General features: G+C 38.5%; 1 protein-coding gene across 6 annotated transcripts in view; it reads right to left on the bottom strand.

Moving 5' to 3' along the window:
• The window catches only part of rad18 (RAD18 E3 ubiquitin protein ligase), a 53,251-nt gene that overhangs the window by 10,192 nt on the left and 23,995 nt on the right, over nt 1-19,064 (bottom strand). For 2 of the 6 annotated variants that reach the window (XM_058403079.1, XM_058403078.1), the window contains exons 11-13: nt 15,643-15,765; nt 15,042-15,180; nt 8-54 (exon numbers count right to left, since the gene is read on the bottom strand). In XM_058403079.1, coding sequence (XP_058259062.1) covers nt 30-54; nt 15,042-15,180; nt 15,643-15,765 — 287 coding nt within the window. In that variant the 3' untranslated portion in view covers nt 8-29. Of the gene's footprint in view, nt 1-7; nt 55-8,441; nt 9,913-14,236; nt 14,322-15,041; nt 15,181-15,642; nt 15,766-19,064 lie in introns of those variants that run through there. The other 4 variants (XM_058403074.1, XM_058403077.1, XM_058403075.1 and 1 more) reach the window with 3 other exon arrangements.

Raw genomic sequence — 19,064 nt, 5'->3', positions numbered from 1 at the left:
AACTTACACAAGTAGCTTCCTTATGGTCTTCAATTGAACACATCAGAAATGGAGCTACAACACAAAACCAAAGAAATGTTTACTTGGCGTTTAAACAACATGGAAATTAAACAGTGAGAAAGGGCATTGTGGCATAGCAGAACATCCGAGCAGTGATCACCAGCCCTGTTCCTTCAGATACACCCACAAATCAGTTTCCAACACTAATCCAGCTAAGCTGATCCAACTAATCAGGGCCAGGGCTGAGGATCACTGCTACTGCTACAGAAGGTACAAAAGGACAAGAATGCCATCATGAGACACAGGCTTAGGCAAACCTCAAGTGATGACATGTAAGAGAGTAAATACACGTCAAATGTGTTTGGAATGAAGCTGTCTGCTTAGATTATTGTGTCTCAAGCGTTTGCCGGTTCTTCAAATTCGAAAGTATAGTAACAAAGAGAAGGCAGACAGAGCCATTATTTGAGATGGAGGAAGATTAAAGAGCTGCCACAGCAGACAAAATTAGTCAATGATGGACTGCAGATGTGAGCGTTTTCCTTTAGCAGTTTCATCTATCACTGTGCAAGTGTTCAAGAGAAGCATCTGTTTTCCACATTTAACTCGTACGTAATACCTTAAAAAACACAAACAAAAATGAGGTGGAAAAATATACTAAGCGGTTTCGAGGCACTTACACGTAATACAAGACTTGTAACACAAGAGTTAGACATACACAGGATCTCCACAATATACTGTAACAGCTTCAGAATGTGGCACGCAGGGAATGAGAAGGGCTTGCCTAAAATCCAGGTCTCCATGTGTGATGATGACAATATTGTGCTGCACTAATGAAAAGCATACAAATAGAACAAAACCACTTTCAGGCCAGAAAAAAGTGAGGAAATTGCAATGCTGGAGGTGGAGTGTGAGCAGAGAGGCAGTGCTGCTGGTGTAATGAAGAGACACTGCAAGCAAAATTGAGGCAGTGGAAGGAAAATTGAAAAGTCTTTGGCTTCCTATAAAGTTTAAAAGCTTGTAGGTAATTTCATGCAGTCACTCCAAATGTATTACTTGATTCTCAGTCTATTGTTACTTGGTCCTCTGTAATGTTCAGTATATTACTATACATTTTTTATATTAGTCATACTTTTCCTTAGTCACATTCTACTCTATTCTTAATCTTTCTTTGTCCACATTTTCTCATCTTCCTAATCTCCTTAAGAAGGAAAAAATCTCACACAGTGTGTGTAGATTTTTTTCCCCCCACTCTTTCTTTTTCTTTCTTCAAAAATGAAATAAATCACTTTGCTACCTCCTTTCAGAGCTTAGTTCACTTAGAGCAGCTATATTTTTTAAGAGAGCAGGTGGAAAAAGGAATGCTGGCTATGATTAAAAAAAAAAGACATCAGAACACACTGCATCACTGCTTAGATAGCTGCAAACCAGACTGAGTTCACATGCTGACCCCTGTCCACCACCTAAAATGCCTACAATAGGCACATGAGCATCACAACTGGACAACTGAGCAATAGAAGAAGATGGCCTGCTCTGATGGATCATGTTTTCTTTCACACATTATGTGGATGGACAGCTGCATGTGTGTCACTTATCTGGAAAACAGATGGCACCAGGATGGAGCATGGGAAGAAGGCAAGCCAGCAGAGGCAGTGTTCTGCTAGGAAACCTGTGGTTGCTACCTTGACAAGCAGCACCTGCCTAAACATTGATGTAGACCATGTACACTGCTTCATGGCAGCATTATTTCCTAATGGCAGTGGCCTCTTTCAGCTGGTTAATGTCACACTTTCATGTTCTTCAAACCATTTCTGAACATTTTCTGCAAAGAGATCAAGGTGTTCCCCAGATCTCAATCTAATCGAGCAACTGTGCTGCACAAACAAGTCCTATCCTTACAGGACTTAAAGAACCTGTTGCTAATGTAGCACAACACACCTTCAGAGGTCCTGTGGAGTCCATGCCTTACGGGATCAGAGCGGTTTTGATGGCACAAGGATGAACTACACAGTATTCAGTGGGTGGTTATAATGTTATGCCTGATCTCTGCATGTGTATACACCAACCAGACATAACATTATGACCACCTGCCTAATATTGTGTTGGTCCCCCTTTTGTTGCCAAAACAACCGTGACCCATCATGCACTGTGTATTCTGACACCTTCCTATCAGAACCAGCATTAACATCTTCAGCAATTTCAGCAACAGTAGCTCGTCTGTTAGATCGGATCACACGGGTCAGCCTTCACTCCCCACGTGCAACAATGAGCCTTGGCCGCCCATGACCCTGTCACCAGTTCACCACTGTTCCTTCCTTGGACCACTTTTGATAAATACTGACCACTGCAGACCGGGAACACCCCACAAGAGCTGCAGTTTTGGAGATGCTCTGATCCAGTCATCTAGCCATCACAATTTGGCCCTTGTCGCTTGTCCATTTTTCCTGCTTCTAACACATCAACTTTGAGGACAAAATGTTCACTTGCTGCCTAATATATCCCACCCACTAACAGGTGCCATGATGAGGAGATAATCAGTGTTATTCACTTCACCTCTCAGTGCTCAAATGATTATATTATTATATTATTACATACATATCATTTAAAACACGTGCACACACCTCGTCATGGCTGCCTCACCTGTTCATAGTGATGAACTGAAGCTGCTGTATCAGATCAGATAAATCAGTGACGGACTACATCTGTGATCAATTTACTTCCAGCAGTTTCATACACACCCATGTTCCCAGAAAACATTTCACAACTCGCATTAGATCCATGTTAATACTTTTAAAAAGGAGCATAACACAAGCATGGAGAATTATCAAAAGAAATTTGGACTAAAATTAAACTGATTGAAACTTGCAGAAAAACAAAACTTTTGGAAAATGTAATCAAATGTACACATAGATGTCATGACCTGAACGCTGCAATCTTGTCATGTTTAAGTTGTCACCAGAATAACAATGAAAACTGACAGCAAATTACATGACCAAAGGGCAACACATGAAGGAGAAACCCAAGAACCGATCCCAGGGAAATGAATTTGCTCATGAATGCCTTTGCATCATCTGTCTGTTTGATAAGCAGCAACGTTTACTGATCTGAGAGGAAGAACTGAAGCAGGTCTGGGGCAGGTCTAGGGGTCCAAGACTGCAGGGTCAGCTCAAATCAGGACATCATTCATTATGCAATACCCATCTAGTTTCAGCACAAAGATCACACAGCTCTAAGCAATTTAGTCCTGCAATTACTTGCTCATTTTAGATAGACAGAGTGAAGAACCTACCATCAAATTGAGCAGGTCTTACCCATGTGAATTTGTGTGTGTGTGTGTACTGATAAAAGAAAAATGAAAAAAAGTTTCCTCCACCAACTAAAACTGTTGTACTTTACTCATGTAAGCAACAAAGAGTGGTTTAAAACTATTACAATGCAGCAAATTATGCCAAACGCTGCTGTTTTCTACTTTCCTACAAAGAGATTTTTACTGGCACCCGTCTAAGGAATCAACAAAAATCATCATCTTTTTTTAAAGAATTTTTCTGGCATACCTAGCAAGAATATTATCTGGTAAGATTTTCTATCAAACAAAGTTAACTAAACAGTAACAAACTGTACGCTCACATATCCAAGAGCTTTAAACCTGCTTGTACCATAATTTTACATTTTAGCTAGATTCTATGTTTAGAATATACAGTTTTGGTAATAAAATCTGATTAGCTGTGCTGTGTTCAAAGTCACAAAATCTGCATTCCTGTTGCTGCAATACAATACAATAATTAAATTCTGTATTATTTATCCAGTTTTAACAATAAAATCATCACCTTTAAGACTTTGTTCTCTCCATGGAACGCCTATGGGCTTTTGTCATGCCGCTTTCCATCATATACACGCCTCTTATGGCTTACTGCATACGTATTTTAGCGAAATGAGGATCCAGATAAACTTCCACCATCTTGTAATTCACAGTTAAACCGATCCCAAATGCCTTTCCATTCACTAAATACTGTATGTATACTCACTACATAGGGTTTGTAAGATGCTTTCATAAGGCTACTCGCTCTGCAGCAAGCACATGTCTTGCTCATCACGTTCTACCATCCCTAATGTTAATGAAGCCGCACTGGTTTTCTCATGTGTAACTATGCTAATTACTTAAAAGTTCTGTTCTAAAATCAAAGCACAATAAAAATAATGTACAAAAGTTTCATTATTCAGAAGTCAAAGGTTTAAACAGCGAACGGAATTATGCATGAGGAGCTGAAGATTTTACTTTTAATTCAGCAAAGGCCAGAAACTGAAGTTCCACTGGAAGTAGCAACATCTTAAGGAGTTAAGAGACACTTCTGCATTCTCAGGGTTGGGGCGCTGTTCAGTTTGGACCATTTAAGAAAGGAAAACTTGCATGCACTGAAGTGTTACTATATTAGTCATGAGATATGACTGTTCAGGTCTTTTTGACCTTGCAGTGACCTTGACCCTGTTGAGATAAATTACAAAGTCTAAACTGTTCATCTGCTGGGTAAAAGAATAAGTCCATATAAATCCAATAATATTCAGTAAATCAATCTGGAGCCATTGTGCGAACAGATGGATGGATGGATGGATGGACATAAATAAATAAATAATAAATACCTTCATCACCCAGTGGAAGTGACCTAAAAATATCAAGAGTGGGTTTAAACTGGACTCTATTAATGTCAATGCAAAGGTCAGAATGGGCACTAACCAGACAGATTAATTATATCTGTGATTGAAAAAACTTCTGCTTTGTCAAGATTGAGTGTAAGGAACTCATCTAGATCTCAATACTGAGGTTAAAGGCGGTAAGAGAGAGTTAGAACTGAAGTAGATCCAAAAATCGTCAACATAATGATGATAAATTATGTAACCAAGGAACGGTATGAAGACTTCCACAGGGAGAAAACATCCCCAGTGACCTGAATGACCTGAACAGATGGGGATTTGCTGTCAAATAAGGTCTGTCTGTAAGGTACATTTGTACATTTACAATATTTTGGCAGATGACCTTTTCCAGAGTGACTTACATTTATCATTTATATTCATATCATTTACATTTATATCATCTTATCACTTATCATTTATTCAACTGAGCAGCTGAGAAATAATGGTCTTGCTCAAGGGTCAGTAGTCCAACATCTTAAGCATTGAGCTACCACTTCCCAAGGTGGGACATAAACTAGTGATGTGGTGCCAGTAATAGCATGCGCTAAGGGGAAATGATCAAATCTAGAGCTGACATCAAAGAGAAGTAAAGCCTGAGCATCAGATGCAAGAAGGAATGAGTTAGTGACCCTCAGATCAGTCTCAGTGCCGAGGAGGGGATGGAAACCAGATTAGAAGTGTTCAAAAAGATTATTTGTTGCCTGCACTTGGGAGGCATTGCACTCTTTCCAACAGTTTAGCAACAACAGGTGGGTTCGAGATTAGCCGACAGTTATTTAGATCAGAAGGATCTAAATCAGATTTCTTACAAATTGGAGTGACTGCAGCCGTGTTCAGATGTAATGATACAGAGCCTGTGGTAAGTGATGCATTAAGTGACATTAGACAAGCATTTTTAAAACAGAGCAGAGGAACAGAGGCATTGTCAGGGATTAAAGCCTTCTATGGTCTTCATATTGTGCCAATAAGAAATATTTTGTACAACATACACTCACAGAACAGTTTATTAGGAGCACTATACTGGGTAGCGTCTCCCTTTGACCTCAATTCTACATGGCATGAATTCCACAAGATGTGCTGAAGGCATCGCCTGATTCCTGCAGTTTTTTACACTTTCATGCTTAATTGCCGATTCTACTACATCCCAAAGGTGTTCTCTACTGGATTCAGATCTGGGAACTGGGAAGACCATTGTCATGTTCATAAAACCAATTTGAAATGACCTTTGTGACAATGTGCATTATAATTGCTGGAAGTAAACATTAGAAGATGGTAAAGTGTGGTCATGAACGGCTGCACATAGACAGCAACAATATTCAAACAGGATGTGGCATTCAAGCGTTGGTATTAACAGTCCCAAAATGCAAAGAAAACATTTCCCACAGCATTAGACCACCTCCATCAGCCAGGACTGCTGACACAAGCCAGGTTGGGTCCATGATATTTACGTGCCTCAGCTTTGGTGAGCCTGAGCCCACATTTGTCTTATTTGAGTTACTGTAGCCATTTCTAGGAGCACAAACTATTCTTTGATGGTCTCTCATCAATAAGGCATTTCCATCCACAGAACAGCCCCTCACTGGATGTTTCTTCTTTACAGCACCATTCAACTCTAGAGACTGTTGTGTATGAAATTCTCAGATCATCAGCTGCTATAGAAATACTCAATCCTGCCTATCTGGCACCAGCAACCACTGAGATCTCATCTTTCCCACTCATTCTGATGGTTGATGTTAACATTACCAGAAGCTGCTGGCTTTATTACCTGTATCTGCATGACTTTATGCACTGCAGCCACCCGATTAGCTGATTAGATAATTGCATGAATGAGTACTCAGTGCACAGTGAATGTAAATAATCATTGTTGTTTTTCAATTGGTATGGCAGGTCCTGCAACAAATCTGCTTATTGGTGCTGTGAAAGCTTAAAATAAAGTTAAATAAAATCCTGATTGACTTGTGTTATCTGCAGGAAATTTTACAAATCATTTCAGGAAAAAAAGCTTCTATTATGTTGAGCTGGATTTCTTAATTAAATTCGTGCTGAATGATGGAGATGTGAGCAGAGAATCGGGAGAGATCAACCTATCTGAGAGGTCAGATAGGTTGATAGGAAAATCTTTTAAACTCTTAGAAAGTGAAAGAAATGGGATTCTCATAACTCAGTAGAGTCTGATGTGGTAGAGGCAAGAGGGCATATCAATTTACTTATGATAAGGGATTACAGCATTGTTAATTATGGATTATTATTATTGAGAGTGATGTGCTCAGAATTGGTTATAGTATGCCTATCAAGGCTGTTTTTTTTGGTGTTTTTTTCCGATTACAAGGCCCTTAATGCAGAAGTAAACTAGGTCCAGATGTGCGGCTGTTAGAGTTACAGTGGAGACGCATAAATAGTGACACTGCTTAGAGCAGAGGAAGTGATCAGATTAAGTATGTGATCATGACCGAGTAGAAAAATTAAAGTTCACAATTAAAATGAAAACATTACTACAATCAGAGCAGAGGAAAAAACAGAGACAAAGGCAAGTCGGTTTGTGGGTTAAGTGAAAACAGATTAAGATCACAATCAGGGGGTTAGCTTCATGCTCTTAAATACTATATATTTAAAAAATGTACATGTAATTGTGGGATCATAGTGTTTAGATGACGGTGACTGACAACAGCAGGAGCTCCACCTAGATATCAGATGAAGCTTTGAGCAGGTGCAGGTATAAATAGTCATCACCAGTTTGCCATGTTTCTATAAGAAGCAGCATATCCAATTAATTGTTGGGGATTACGTCAATGTGGCTTTTTCAATTACGGATTGTTCAGCAGAGCAACAATGACACTATACTAGATCATCTCACAGCAGGATGAGTTGTCAGCAAATCTACATTTATTCCAAGATGTTTAAATTAAAAATGTCCAAATTATTGGAGCAGACAGAAGGGACTGCAATGTGTCCCTTCTCCCTTCCAATTCCAATCTCCTTGCAAGAACTTTAAATTAGAGCCATGAAGGGACTAAAAGTTCAAACTTGCAACTTGTAGCTTCCCAGGAACTTTGCACAAACACAGATCAATTATTTATCCAAAAGGCACAGGAGTGGCTAAAGACTTACAAAAAATTGCCATATGTTGCTAGAACACAGCACCTCATAGAACCGTAGTTTCTAGCCGGTGCTGTGACAGAGAGACACCTAACAGAAGACTGATGGAGAAAGACGAAGCACCACATAAACACCAAAAAACTCAGCTACAAAGAATGGAGGCTCAATCCCCATCCATGCTAAAAGGATGTGCATCACATCAGGGAGCAGCCTGGCAGTAACTTATGGGCTGGCCTCAGAAAAAAGGTGACAGTTAGAAGAACTCAGGATATGCAGGTACAAGACTTATCGGGAGTCACTCAGTTAAATCTAGGCCAGACCCTGACAGGGAAGACTTGTGTTTAGGTGCAATGGATGGAAAGTGACAGTAGTGTCCTATTAGGATTTCAGATAAAGTGATGGTACTCTTCTCGAAGACCAATCCAGTTAAACAGACTCCACAATGTCTTCTGTTACAGTTCTGAGATTTCTTGGGAATACTGAACAAGGGCAGAAAGAAACAGCAGATATTTAAACAACCAATGCTTCCTAAAAAAGCTAACCAATAAAAATCAGACTCATGCATCTTCATAGAAATGTCATTAAAATTATCATTGTGATATAGTCACTTTTGAATTTAAGGCAATTAATAATATATTACAGCAGTGCACAGTCATCTAATATTACTTTTATTGCTGCTTCAACTGAACATCTGAAACAAACACATAAAACCTGACAGTCCTCAATTGATAGAAAGCATAAAAAATGAAAGATTAACTAGACCTCATGCTTATTACAAATTAATTTACAGTGGCTGTGCAAACAGTGATAATCTTTTGACACAAAAAAATTGAACCATAGGTTCTACACATATGCTTAATCAATATTTGCACTGATAAGTACCCTGCCACTACAACAAATAGATGGAGAAATATTAAGCAGCATAACCCAAGCAAATATGTATGACTTATGTCCTACAACTTAAACTAGTATAAACACTGTATTTAAAGTGTTCCAGCTCAGCATCCTGCATCAGTGGAAAAACAGTATGATTAAGCATAAAAAAGTTGACTTGGCTCTAGAAAAGAAGAATACTTTTCAGCAGTTACTGTAATTGGACAAATCCGACAGCATAATCCTGCTTAAATCCAAACTGATTATTTTCACTGGCTAACAAGTGTGATTAAGTGCACGGTACAGATAAATAGATAAACTTCATGCTTATGTGCCTCCAAAGCCTGTTTTGTGGTCATAAACAGATCATACAATGTAAATCATTTAAATGAAATTAGACCAAAAACACACAGCATTAAATACCCTCACTTGGTTTGCAATTTAATATGACTAAAGTAACTAATTAGATGCTGTAGGAGCCACTGATGTAACAAAATGAAGGATGTGGCATTTGAGATGCCAGTGATGCTCTGATGGAAAGGTGGATAGGTGACTAATGCAACATTAGGGAATAAAATGCAGAGCAGGAAAATGTTAAATCCAGAATCAAGCTATGCCTTATGAATGTGTGGATATGCCTGATAAAGATTTCAAACAACAGAGCATTAACAATTAAAATACAAAAATACTAAAAAAAAATAAATAAAAAATAAAAAAAATACCATGTATTAAAAACACCATTGTATAGAAAGATATTATTAAAAGAATGCTTAGGCATCAGTAAGCTCATGTGTATAGAAAATGCTTATGGTGGGATTGGGCAACAACTATAAGCTATGACTACACAAAGTGCATGTGTGTATAGATATATGTATAGTGTGAACATGGATGGATGGAAGGATGGATGGATGGATGGGGGGGAGAGAGAGACAGAGAGAAAGAGAGAGAGAGAGAGAGAGAGAGAGAGAGACAAAGAGAGAGAGAGAGGGGGGAAACTGGAACACACTCTACTGTAAACAATCTTTTCATTCGATTGTTACTGACTAAAATACAACGTAATCTCCTGCCTCAGGCTCCAAGCAACAGTCTAGGAAAGCACAGATCTCCCATGACTTTCCTCCACATATTGCACTTCTGGTGACATACAGCATGTCTTCAATTCATCCACAGCCCTGTCAAAAATGCTTCAGATGTGCACTGAGATGAAGAGATCATATTTTCTTTTTTTCTGTAGCACTCTCTCTGGCTCTGTGCTTTCTGTAAGGAAAAAAGAAATGTTTTTTAAAAAACAGTTCCAGAAATATTCAAAAGAAAGGTGCCAAGTGTGTGGCACACAAAAGGCTTTTTATTCATTCACCTTAGCTTAACCATTCTACTTCTAAATAGTGCAGCAGCGAAACTACACAGATCCAAAACTCAAATTAAGCATCCAGGCATCTCACAGAACTCAAACGGAAATGGTGTTGGATGATGCCAAATTGATAAGAACAAAAGAACTTTCCCATGCCAATGGACTTGACCTTAATTTCTTCAGACATGCAACTGGAACACAGGCTTAATCAGAGATATGATGGACGTCTTAAAGCTGAGAATGAAGGACTGCTTCTAATGTGTGTGAGAAATGGGGGGGGGGGCAACTAATAAATACTACATATATACAAAGAGAAGACTTGCACATTATGATTTGGCTCAACACGATCATATATGGCACAAATGTGATGGTAATGCTAGCTCTAATCAATGTCTTGAGGTAGACAGAGCAAACAAGTATATACCAGATTTTACTGTTTACTTGGACTCATGATCCATCATTTCTCAGGGTGTTGAAGAAAATTCTGATGACCCAACTATCTGTGCGGTGGCCTTCCAAAACCCATTACCATCACACCCATCTTAAATCTTCTTATGTTACATCTGAGAACTTTTCTTAAGTGAAAGATCTCTATCTTCTGCACCAATTAACCAAAATGAAACAGAAAAAAAAATGTAAATTCCCTCATGGAAAAACGACACCCTGATAGAACGATGAGAAATGAGCTTTCTTTGATTTTCAGCATCATCCACATCAGTCTCTGTCTCACCACAGTCATTTAAACACGAGCCTCATCTTGCTCTTCAAATAACTAATACCTAGCTCACACCACGAACAAGATCTGTGGGGAAATAATCACTGATTAATTCGGTCAGTTCTGTTGACTAGATTTCTTTTAATTAAAACTTTTATTTTGTTATGTATATCCAATATCAGATTACAAACTTAATTAACTAATCTTGTGTCAATATCATTAAAACAGGTAAATCCTAGCTGGCAAGCTTACAGACAGCTTTAGATACTCTGTATTACGTGTGTGTGTGTGTGTTAAACTGGCTCCTGTTCAGACTGCTGATCACAAGGTCACAGGTTCAAATTCCAGCACTGCCACTGTGGGTCCTTGAGCAAGGGCCTTAATCCTCAACTGTTCAGAGGTTTAAATCAGATAAAATGCAAGCTGCTCTGAATAAGAGCCTCCACAAAATGCTGTAAATGTATCTAGATATAGATATTTGGTAAAATAGATTTCTTCCCTTAAAGCGTATTATTGTGAAAACCAGATTTGGCCAAAAGAGGTGCTTCCAGACCACCTCACAAACTGCTGCACAACAGTGTGGTAATAACAGATGATTAGAGCCCAGACTCTATTCTATGTACATGTGGAACATATTTATTTCTCTTATGTAAGGTTTACCTACTCTTGGTGTATGTGCAATTAATAAAAACAATGCAAGAGTTTTTAAGTGTGAGTAACAGAACAATTTCTAAAATATACACAACACACACAAAGGTTACACATCAGCCTAAAACTGCCGCCATCCATCTCGGCTTCACATCTTTGATCAATTATGTAGAAAAGTCCCTAAAGCAATTATGCAGACAAACAGATCGATAATTCCCACAGCAAGAGGAACTTGCGTCACAGGTTTACTTCTATCAACACTGCTGCAGGACATGCATCCCTGGCTGTGTTGAGCATGGCATCAGAAACAATCATTACAGCGACTGATAAGTCATCATAATGATGACACTGACTGCTGCCTTTTGACCTACAAATAGGACAATAATATATTCTATATGTCAAGGGTTCAAATGAACTGAAAGCAAATATGGGTATCCCTGGAAAGAGGAATCACATACTCAGAAATGCATTAATATCCGCAGGGAGATAATTGAGACATTTAAAAAAAAAAATTAAAAAAAAAAAAGATATGAGGAGTGAAACTGGAACTATTATGTGCCATTTACTCTGTCAGGGAAGAAAAAATGAAAGGGCAAATGTGCTAATCCATTTAACACAAGATATTTAACAGCGCTGTCAACACCCCTTGTTCTCTAATAGAACGTAATGTCTAGTTTGTGGGTGCCCATTTAATAAGCATTATTACTCATTTAAAGCTTTTCATAAGACAGAATATTTGATTATTTTGGGATACACGAACACCTCAGGAATGCTTATGGACTAAGCAAATGATCAATATTCTCTGTGTAAGTAAGCCAACACCATTCCAGAATAATTACATACGATGATAAACAGCAGTTTTATAAACAGTGGAGTCGGTGATCATTACTGAAAATACTTCTATTTTGCATTCTTATGTAATTTCATGCAATTTGTTTCTTTATATTTTCAGCAATTACATAAGTGAAAAGGAGAATCGTAGAAATATTTACAGGAATCGCATAGGTCCTTCGTAACAGTCACTTCCCCCTCTGCGTTAATGACAGTGTGTACTTGAGCCGACACGTATTCCACAAGTATGTGTAGTTCCTGATAATCCATGTTGGATCAAATCCGTCAGAGTGTCGCCTGAACACGTGCTTCAATAAAGAGAAAAAGCCTTGGGCTCACAGGGTGGTACAACAGATACGCAGTCGCTGTATCGCCTGAGGAACGCACGATCGAATCTCACCGATGCCATGACATTAAATCCTGATACTGATATGTTGATTTTGGGACACTGCAGTCGTTAATAAGAAGTTGCTCCTCAGCAGACTGTACGCTAGTCTACATGAGTGTGTGAGAAAGTGACTGACAGTTGAGGAAACAGACGGTACATCTCTCTCCACTCACTTCAAATATAAATAAATAAATAAATCATTCTTATCAGCGAGACAACTGACGGAGCACAGAATTCTAGAGAACATAATTAATCAGATTGCTCTCATACCTGAACGAGTTCTCGACCATGCAATTCAAAAGCTTTTAAAATTCACTACAGGCAGAGAAATAGGTGCTAAAGCACTGCACGTTAAAAAAAAAAAAAAAAAAATACTATCTGCTACTCTGAAAAAGACCAGGACATGAATACAGAGTGCAGAGCACAATGCAAGCTCAGTCTACATTTTGCTAAAATGTTTCTAAATTGTCACAATACATCAACTCTGACTGAGACAACTTGCCAATTACCTTTCTGTGGAAGCTTGTAGATACTTACATCTGTCATGAAAGTGCATACCGACAGTAGTGATCCAGTCAGTCATGCAAGCTACAGATTACACACACTCTCCTGATTAAAAGACATTAAGGGATATTTTTAGACTTCTGTGCAGCTCTGTGTATCCTGAAAGAAGTGATACAGCATAAAAATGTGGTACTGATTGTATGTTCCATTAATCATGACACTATTAAAGGACACAAAGCTTCACATGCCAGTTAGGGTGGCCATGATGCTCACATTATGGGTTTGATATCAATACCAGGGTTAGTATCATAAAGTGACACAACCTGATAAATAAATAAACACAATAAAAACACATACGCAACATAAAATAAATTAATAGCCCAAAGTCCTATGGTCAGATTGACAGTCAGACCTCTGTGGTACAGCATTATGTAATATCCTATAAATATACAGACAGAATCATTTCCTTTTCAGCCACAATTCATATAGCGTTTAATCAAGGCTCTATAGGTGGCATTTTGTTCCATGTGCCAAACACTTAACAGCAGAATTAAGTCCTACAGGTGATTTGGTGTGTGAGCATCTGTGCTGCCTATTCCCTGTTCAGACAAATTCTTACAAATGTTTTCAATCTGTGGTATGTTAGTCAGGTAATATGGGATCCATATGCTTAGAGGCAAACAAAAATCAAAATTGCACAGTGGGCTCATAACAGCTTAACCAAACACTGAATCAATGAGTGTGAAGGCACAAATCCCAGCCCTTCAAAGTGCAGCAAAAATATTCCATCATCCTAAACCATGGAGGGAAATGTCTTAAGGTCTGGTGAGAGGTTTTGGCCATAATTCCTGAATTCTAATATATGTTTGGTGCAAAAACACCACACATCATCCAAAGCTCAGCAAACCCATGTTGGGACACTGCTTCTCTTCAGCTGTATTAGGTGCTTAAGTCAAAAAAGAAGGGATAATGACTATCTTCAAATAAAGTCATTTTGGCTGCTGTCCTTCACCATGCTGAAGATGAATATATATGTGCTTTAAGCCAATATAATGGCTTAAAGCACACCTTATAGGTCAGCCAATGAATGCTTTCAGAAAAGTGAGATTTTCCCAGATCTTAATCTAACAGAGTGCTGAAATGACCTATAGAGAACCTATTAAAATAAAACTCTGGAGACCTGAAAAGAGCGATGCCCATGAGACCTTCTGGCAAAGATCATCAACTTTCTGCAAGGAAAAGAAGGAAAAAGTGTGCAATGTGATCGTGATAGCGTTCACACCACACCCTGCTTATCACATTGTTAATTCTAAATACTGATAAGCAAGTAGTTCATGATGGATTTTCCGTTAAGGGGTTATCACAAGAAAACAGAAGCAGATTCACTAAAAACAAACAGCAATCAGTTGGAACTGAGAGTTTAAACAACACAGATATCACTGCTGGCCAAAGACTAAGACCACAGAAGCAAACAAAATGAAATAAAATAAATAACCAAAGGACACAGAGCTGTCTCTGTAAAAGGCAGGGACAGAGATTACGCGTTTGTGCTGACCTCACCCATGAGCTCCCTCTATACGGAACAATTACATGAAGTAAATATGCTTTTAGCCTAAAAAACAAATGACAAAAGTCAGATCATCTTGATTTAAATTGAAAATAATCACGACTCAGGAATCATGATTCCTCCAACATTAAAGCCTTTTGTTTCACATTACTACATTTTATTTAACTCAAACACTACATATCCCCTACACCCCAAAGAAAGTTACAAATGTGGAAAAGAGCCAAGTCATTTTTTAAATGATTTTTCAGTGATTAAGAGGAATACAGCAGTTTCCAAACATTTACTTGCAGTAATGTGGAACATGAATCCCTAAGTAAGACTGCACTTTAGTGTGCTGAGTTACACTCTGTGCCAAAAAGCGAACATGGAAATGTGAATTTACCTGCTGACAGACACGTCACTGAGAGTAGGGCTCAGTGACCTTGACCCAAGTTCTATAACAGTTGTCTCCTCATCGCTTGTAATTTCCAGTGTTGAAGAAACCTGAGGCTGGGTTGCGTTTTGGTCTACTGTGTCATCAGCTGAAAGACAAGGTCAAGCAGTTAAAATATATAATAATGTACAGTAATAATAATGGAACTTCTTGACTTGACTGCAGTATTAAGTGTGCAACTAATCAACTGTTTAAACAGATAAAACATTTGTTTTCTCTCTATCTGAAGAAGACACGTTCTCTATTTTTGATTAACTTCACATTTATGCTCCTTAGTAACAACTAAATACCAGGGACTAGAGTAAAAACTTTACTTTCTGTGACAAAACTTCATGAAAATTCGGTTTCCTCTAACCATTTGAACAAGTATGTGGTAAAGTTTTAAATTAGTTTAATTTAAAATATTTAGTTTGACAAGAAACAACCAAGCAGGCCAATGGAACTGAATGGTATAAACCATAATCCACTTTTACTTATTATCTACTCCTTCACTACAGCTCACTTGTTTTGGATAGAAAGCACGTCTCTGACAGAACAAACATGTCCTTACCACTGCAACATGATTCCTCCACTGATTTCTCTTCTTCCTGCTTAATTTTTGCTCTCCTGGAATTTTCCAAACGACCTCTGACCTGAGCAATTAATCGGGAAAACTCCCCACTGTGCTGTTTCCCTGAGAAAGACAGTGATAGAGATTAGTGTGGTTAATATGGTTGTGTGTTTAATCCATTCCAACTGGAATCCAGGATTAAGGGGTTTTACATAATGCTAGAACAGAACTACTGGATACTGTTCAAAACATAAGTTAACAATAATTGAGCACATAAAAAACACACAAATCAGCGGGAAAATAAAGACCACGTGTGTTACGGTCCAAAGATCATAAAGACAAAGCAACTTGATGAGTTGAAGGTTGAAAAACAGACCAGATCATGACTAGCAATCATGATGAAAGTGATCTTGTACATGCGGGTGTCCGGATAATGCTCTGCATATGGAATTACTGGCACCGTGTTAGAAAAAGCAAAAGTTAAAACTGATATCATGGTAAAATCTAAACTATGATGTTATTCACAAGAACTGAAGCTAAGTTAGATTATATAAAAAGTATCCATGCAAGTCCAAACAATAAGTCTACTAGCACTGCTCGACTGCTCCCACCATCTCTCAGGGTAAGAGGTAGGTTTACATCAAGACTGTTCTCTGTTCTGGCACCGTGGAGGTGGAATGAACTTCCCCTAGATGTCCGAACAGCTGAGTCACTGGCCGATTTCAAACGACGGATGAAGACCTACCTCTTCCCAACACAGTTTTAAGGCTGATGGTATCCTAAGTGTGTGACCTACTAAACCAATGTTAATGTATTCATTGATGGAGACTTCAGAGCACTCTTGTCCGTCGCTCTGGATAAGGGTGTCTGCCAAATGCCACATATTTCACAAATTTTTCATATGGTCCATCGGTTGTTCTCAATGTTACTGCTTATCAGAGCTCCAGATTTACCAATGTGAAGCATCTCTCCTTAAAAATACCCTTGAATCCCCAAATGTTCCACCAGAGGAAACCTTGCAATTACAGATCATCTAAGCTTCTGTCTTTCTCCTCATAAAGCCAAAATGAAGAAATGTCATGTGTCAGGCAAATCAAAGCTACCATCATATACAGACGGCTCTCCTGCCTGGCTAGAGCTGGAAAATTTAGACTTGTGCACAAATGTCACATTGCCTACTCTGAAGAAATGCCACATCTCAGCTCCTGATGTACATGGCTTCACACTTTTCCTGTGCAAAGCTTAAGCATTGCCTTCTTACATAAAGTTTTTTAAATCATACAGGAATTGTTAGATTTGTTAGCTTTTAATATTGAAGTGTTATATGAGATTAAGTGTTGAATTCTTGAATCTGATTGGTCAGGAGATGATTTTCTCTAACGGCACGGACGACAGCTCTAGCTGAAATGAAAACTATTTACACAATGGTTTATATTCATGTGCTGGTTTATAAATGTTAACATATCTTCAGTAACAACTCATTCAAAGGCACATGTACACAGGATACTCCACATAATAGAAATCTAAAAAATAATTTTCTGCATGTGTTATTGTTTAAAACAATGTTGTATGGTAAAGCTTGCAGATTAGTCATTAGTATGTTAACTGAAGACATGTCAGGTGTCAATGCTTTGCTAGGTTTGTACATTTCCCAGCACAGACGAGTTTTAAAGCTAAAGGACTTTCCTCAGTAACATGACAACCTGCATTCTTCTTTTGTCTCATGTCGTAAACACTTCATAACATTAAAAATCAGGGATTGTCATTTATTAATAAGCTATAAATTGCACTTGTGGGCAGATTGCAGTGGTGTAAAAGCAATAAAACCTTTTGGGATGTGCTCTTCCACTTTAGGGATTTTTGCACTTCACACCACCTTATAGTGATTATTGTCCTATAACTAGATAGCTCATTGGGTTTTCTTCTGGGATTTGAATATACCAGAGCCTGATTTTAGTGCACTGGCTCTGTTCTATTCCTGAAGCTGAAAGAACGCCAACATCTGCAGTGCTTAGGACTTCCATGTCTGCAATTAATAAAGCAACATTACATCTCATCTCAATCAAGAACCACTGTTCCAGTAGCTGATAGATATTAATTACCATGCTTATCGATTCCAACATATGACCTATAAGTTTTAAAATGAGGGGGAAAAAGTGATGATAACACAAATAAACCTGTTTTTATAGTAGCGTATTCAAGTGTGAAAATCCTCACAGCTTGATCTTGCGTGTTTCTCTAAGACAGGGTTTTAGACAGTCTGGAAACTCCACGTCAGCACAAAAATCTATTGGAAGTGACTGTGTGAGTTTTCTGCAGTTTCTCTTTGCACTACTTCGCGTGTGTGACCTTCAGTTCAGCACATCTGCTCATTATGTTTGACGCCACTGACTCCAGTCTATTGTAGACCCCAGATGCCACACGCACGGTGTAATCTAAAGCAGAAGCAGAATGCAAATATTTGCATATATATATTTGTGTTAGTTTGACACTGTTGACAGAGTTCTGTAATAGATTAAGAATCTCGGTGCTAAATCAATGAAAGAATGAAAACACACACACGTTTCAGAATCATCTTTAGTGCAGTGTTTTGAACATATTTTGTGTCCACTAACTAATTTTTGCAACTGGGGAATAATGAAGAAAAAGCCTTACATAGGACCTGTACTCTCATGTGGGATGGTTAACACTTAACACTTGAGTGGTTTTGGGGGAAAAAAAAAAATAGGTGCAGTCAACGATTAGCGGTTTTTAGCGAATCACAATAACGTACAAACAAAAACAAGCATGAATTCAGGCATGTGTGTAAACAAAGCTTTAAACAGCACTGAACATTCCCTGCTGACATCTGCCGAGTTTAATCTCCTGAGTAACGAGCACAGACAGCACTTGTTACACAAAACACACATGCGTGAAAACCAAGGGGGGGGTTAAAGATTTTGCCGGCTTCTTCCATCTGAAGGCATGTCAAAAGGTTCAACTGCTCCGACGCTGGGTCAGAGAAAGTATTCCTTTGTAAAACCCAACACATTTCAGACGAAGAATTTAATGGTGATTAAGGCCATACTCAGCCTAAGGACAAATACTGAACAATGAGCCTTCATTCAGTGAAAAACTAAAAGCTTTATGCCTGTTCATGACCCATGAATACCTTTTTGCCCAAACACTTTAATGTGCATGTTGTTCAGATTTCCAACTACACAGAACACCACAGAGCAACCAGACAGATGAAGCAGATAAAAGAAATGTTTTAACAGAAACCCTTCTTTTTGACCAGCAAACCGGCAGCCTTAGCAATGTCAGTGTGTTTGTGTTCACGCTCTTCTCATTCACTCTCTCTCTCATGCTCCCATTCATCATCTCTTCCACCAGGCCAGTGAGTGACTCATCATGCCTTTCGCTGATTATTCAAGAAGTTATCT

The sequence above is a fragment of the Hemibagrus wyckioides genome, linkage group LG11 (genome assembly GCF_019097595.1).
Source record: "Hemibagrus wyckioides isolate EC202008001 linkage group LG11, SWU_Hwy_1.0, whole genome shotgun sequence".
NCBI lineage: Eukaryota > Metazoa > Chordata > Actinopteri > Siluriformes > Bagridae > Hemibagrus > Hemibagrus wyckioides.
The sequence above is the reverse complement of the archived record's forward strand: the minus strand, read 5'-3'. Positions and strand labels throughout refer to the sequence as shown.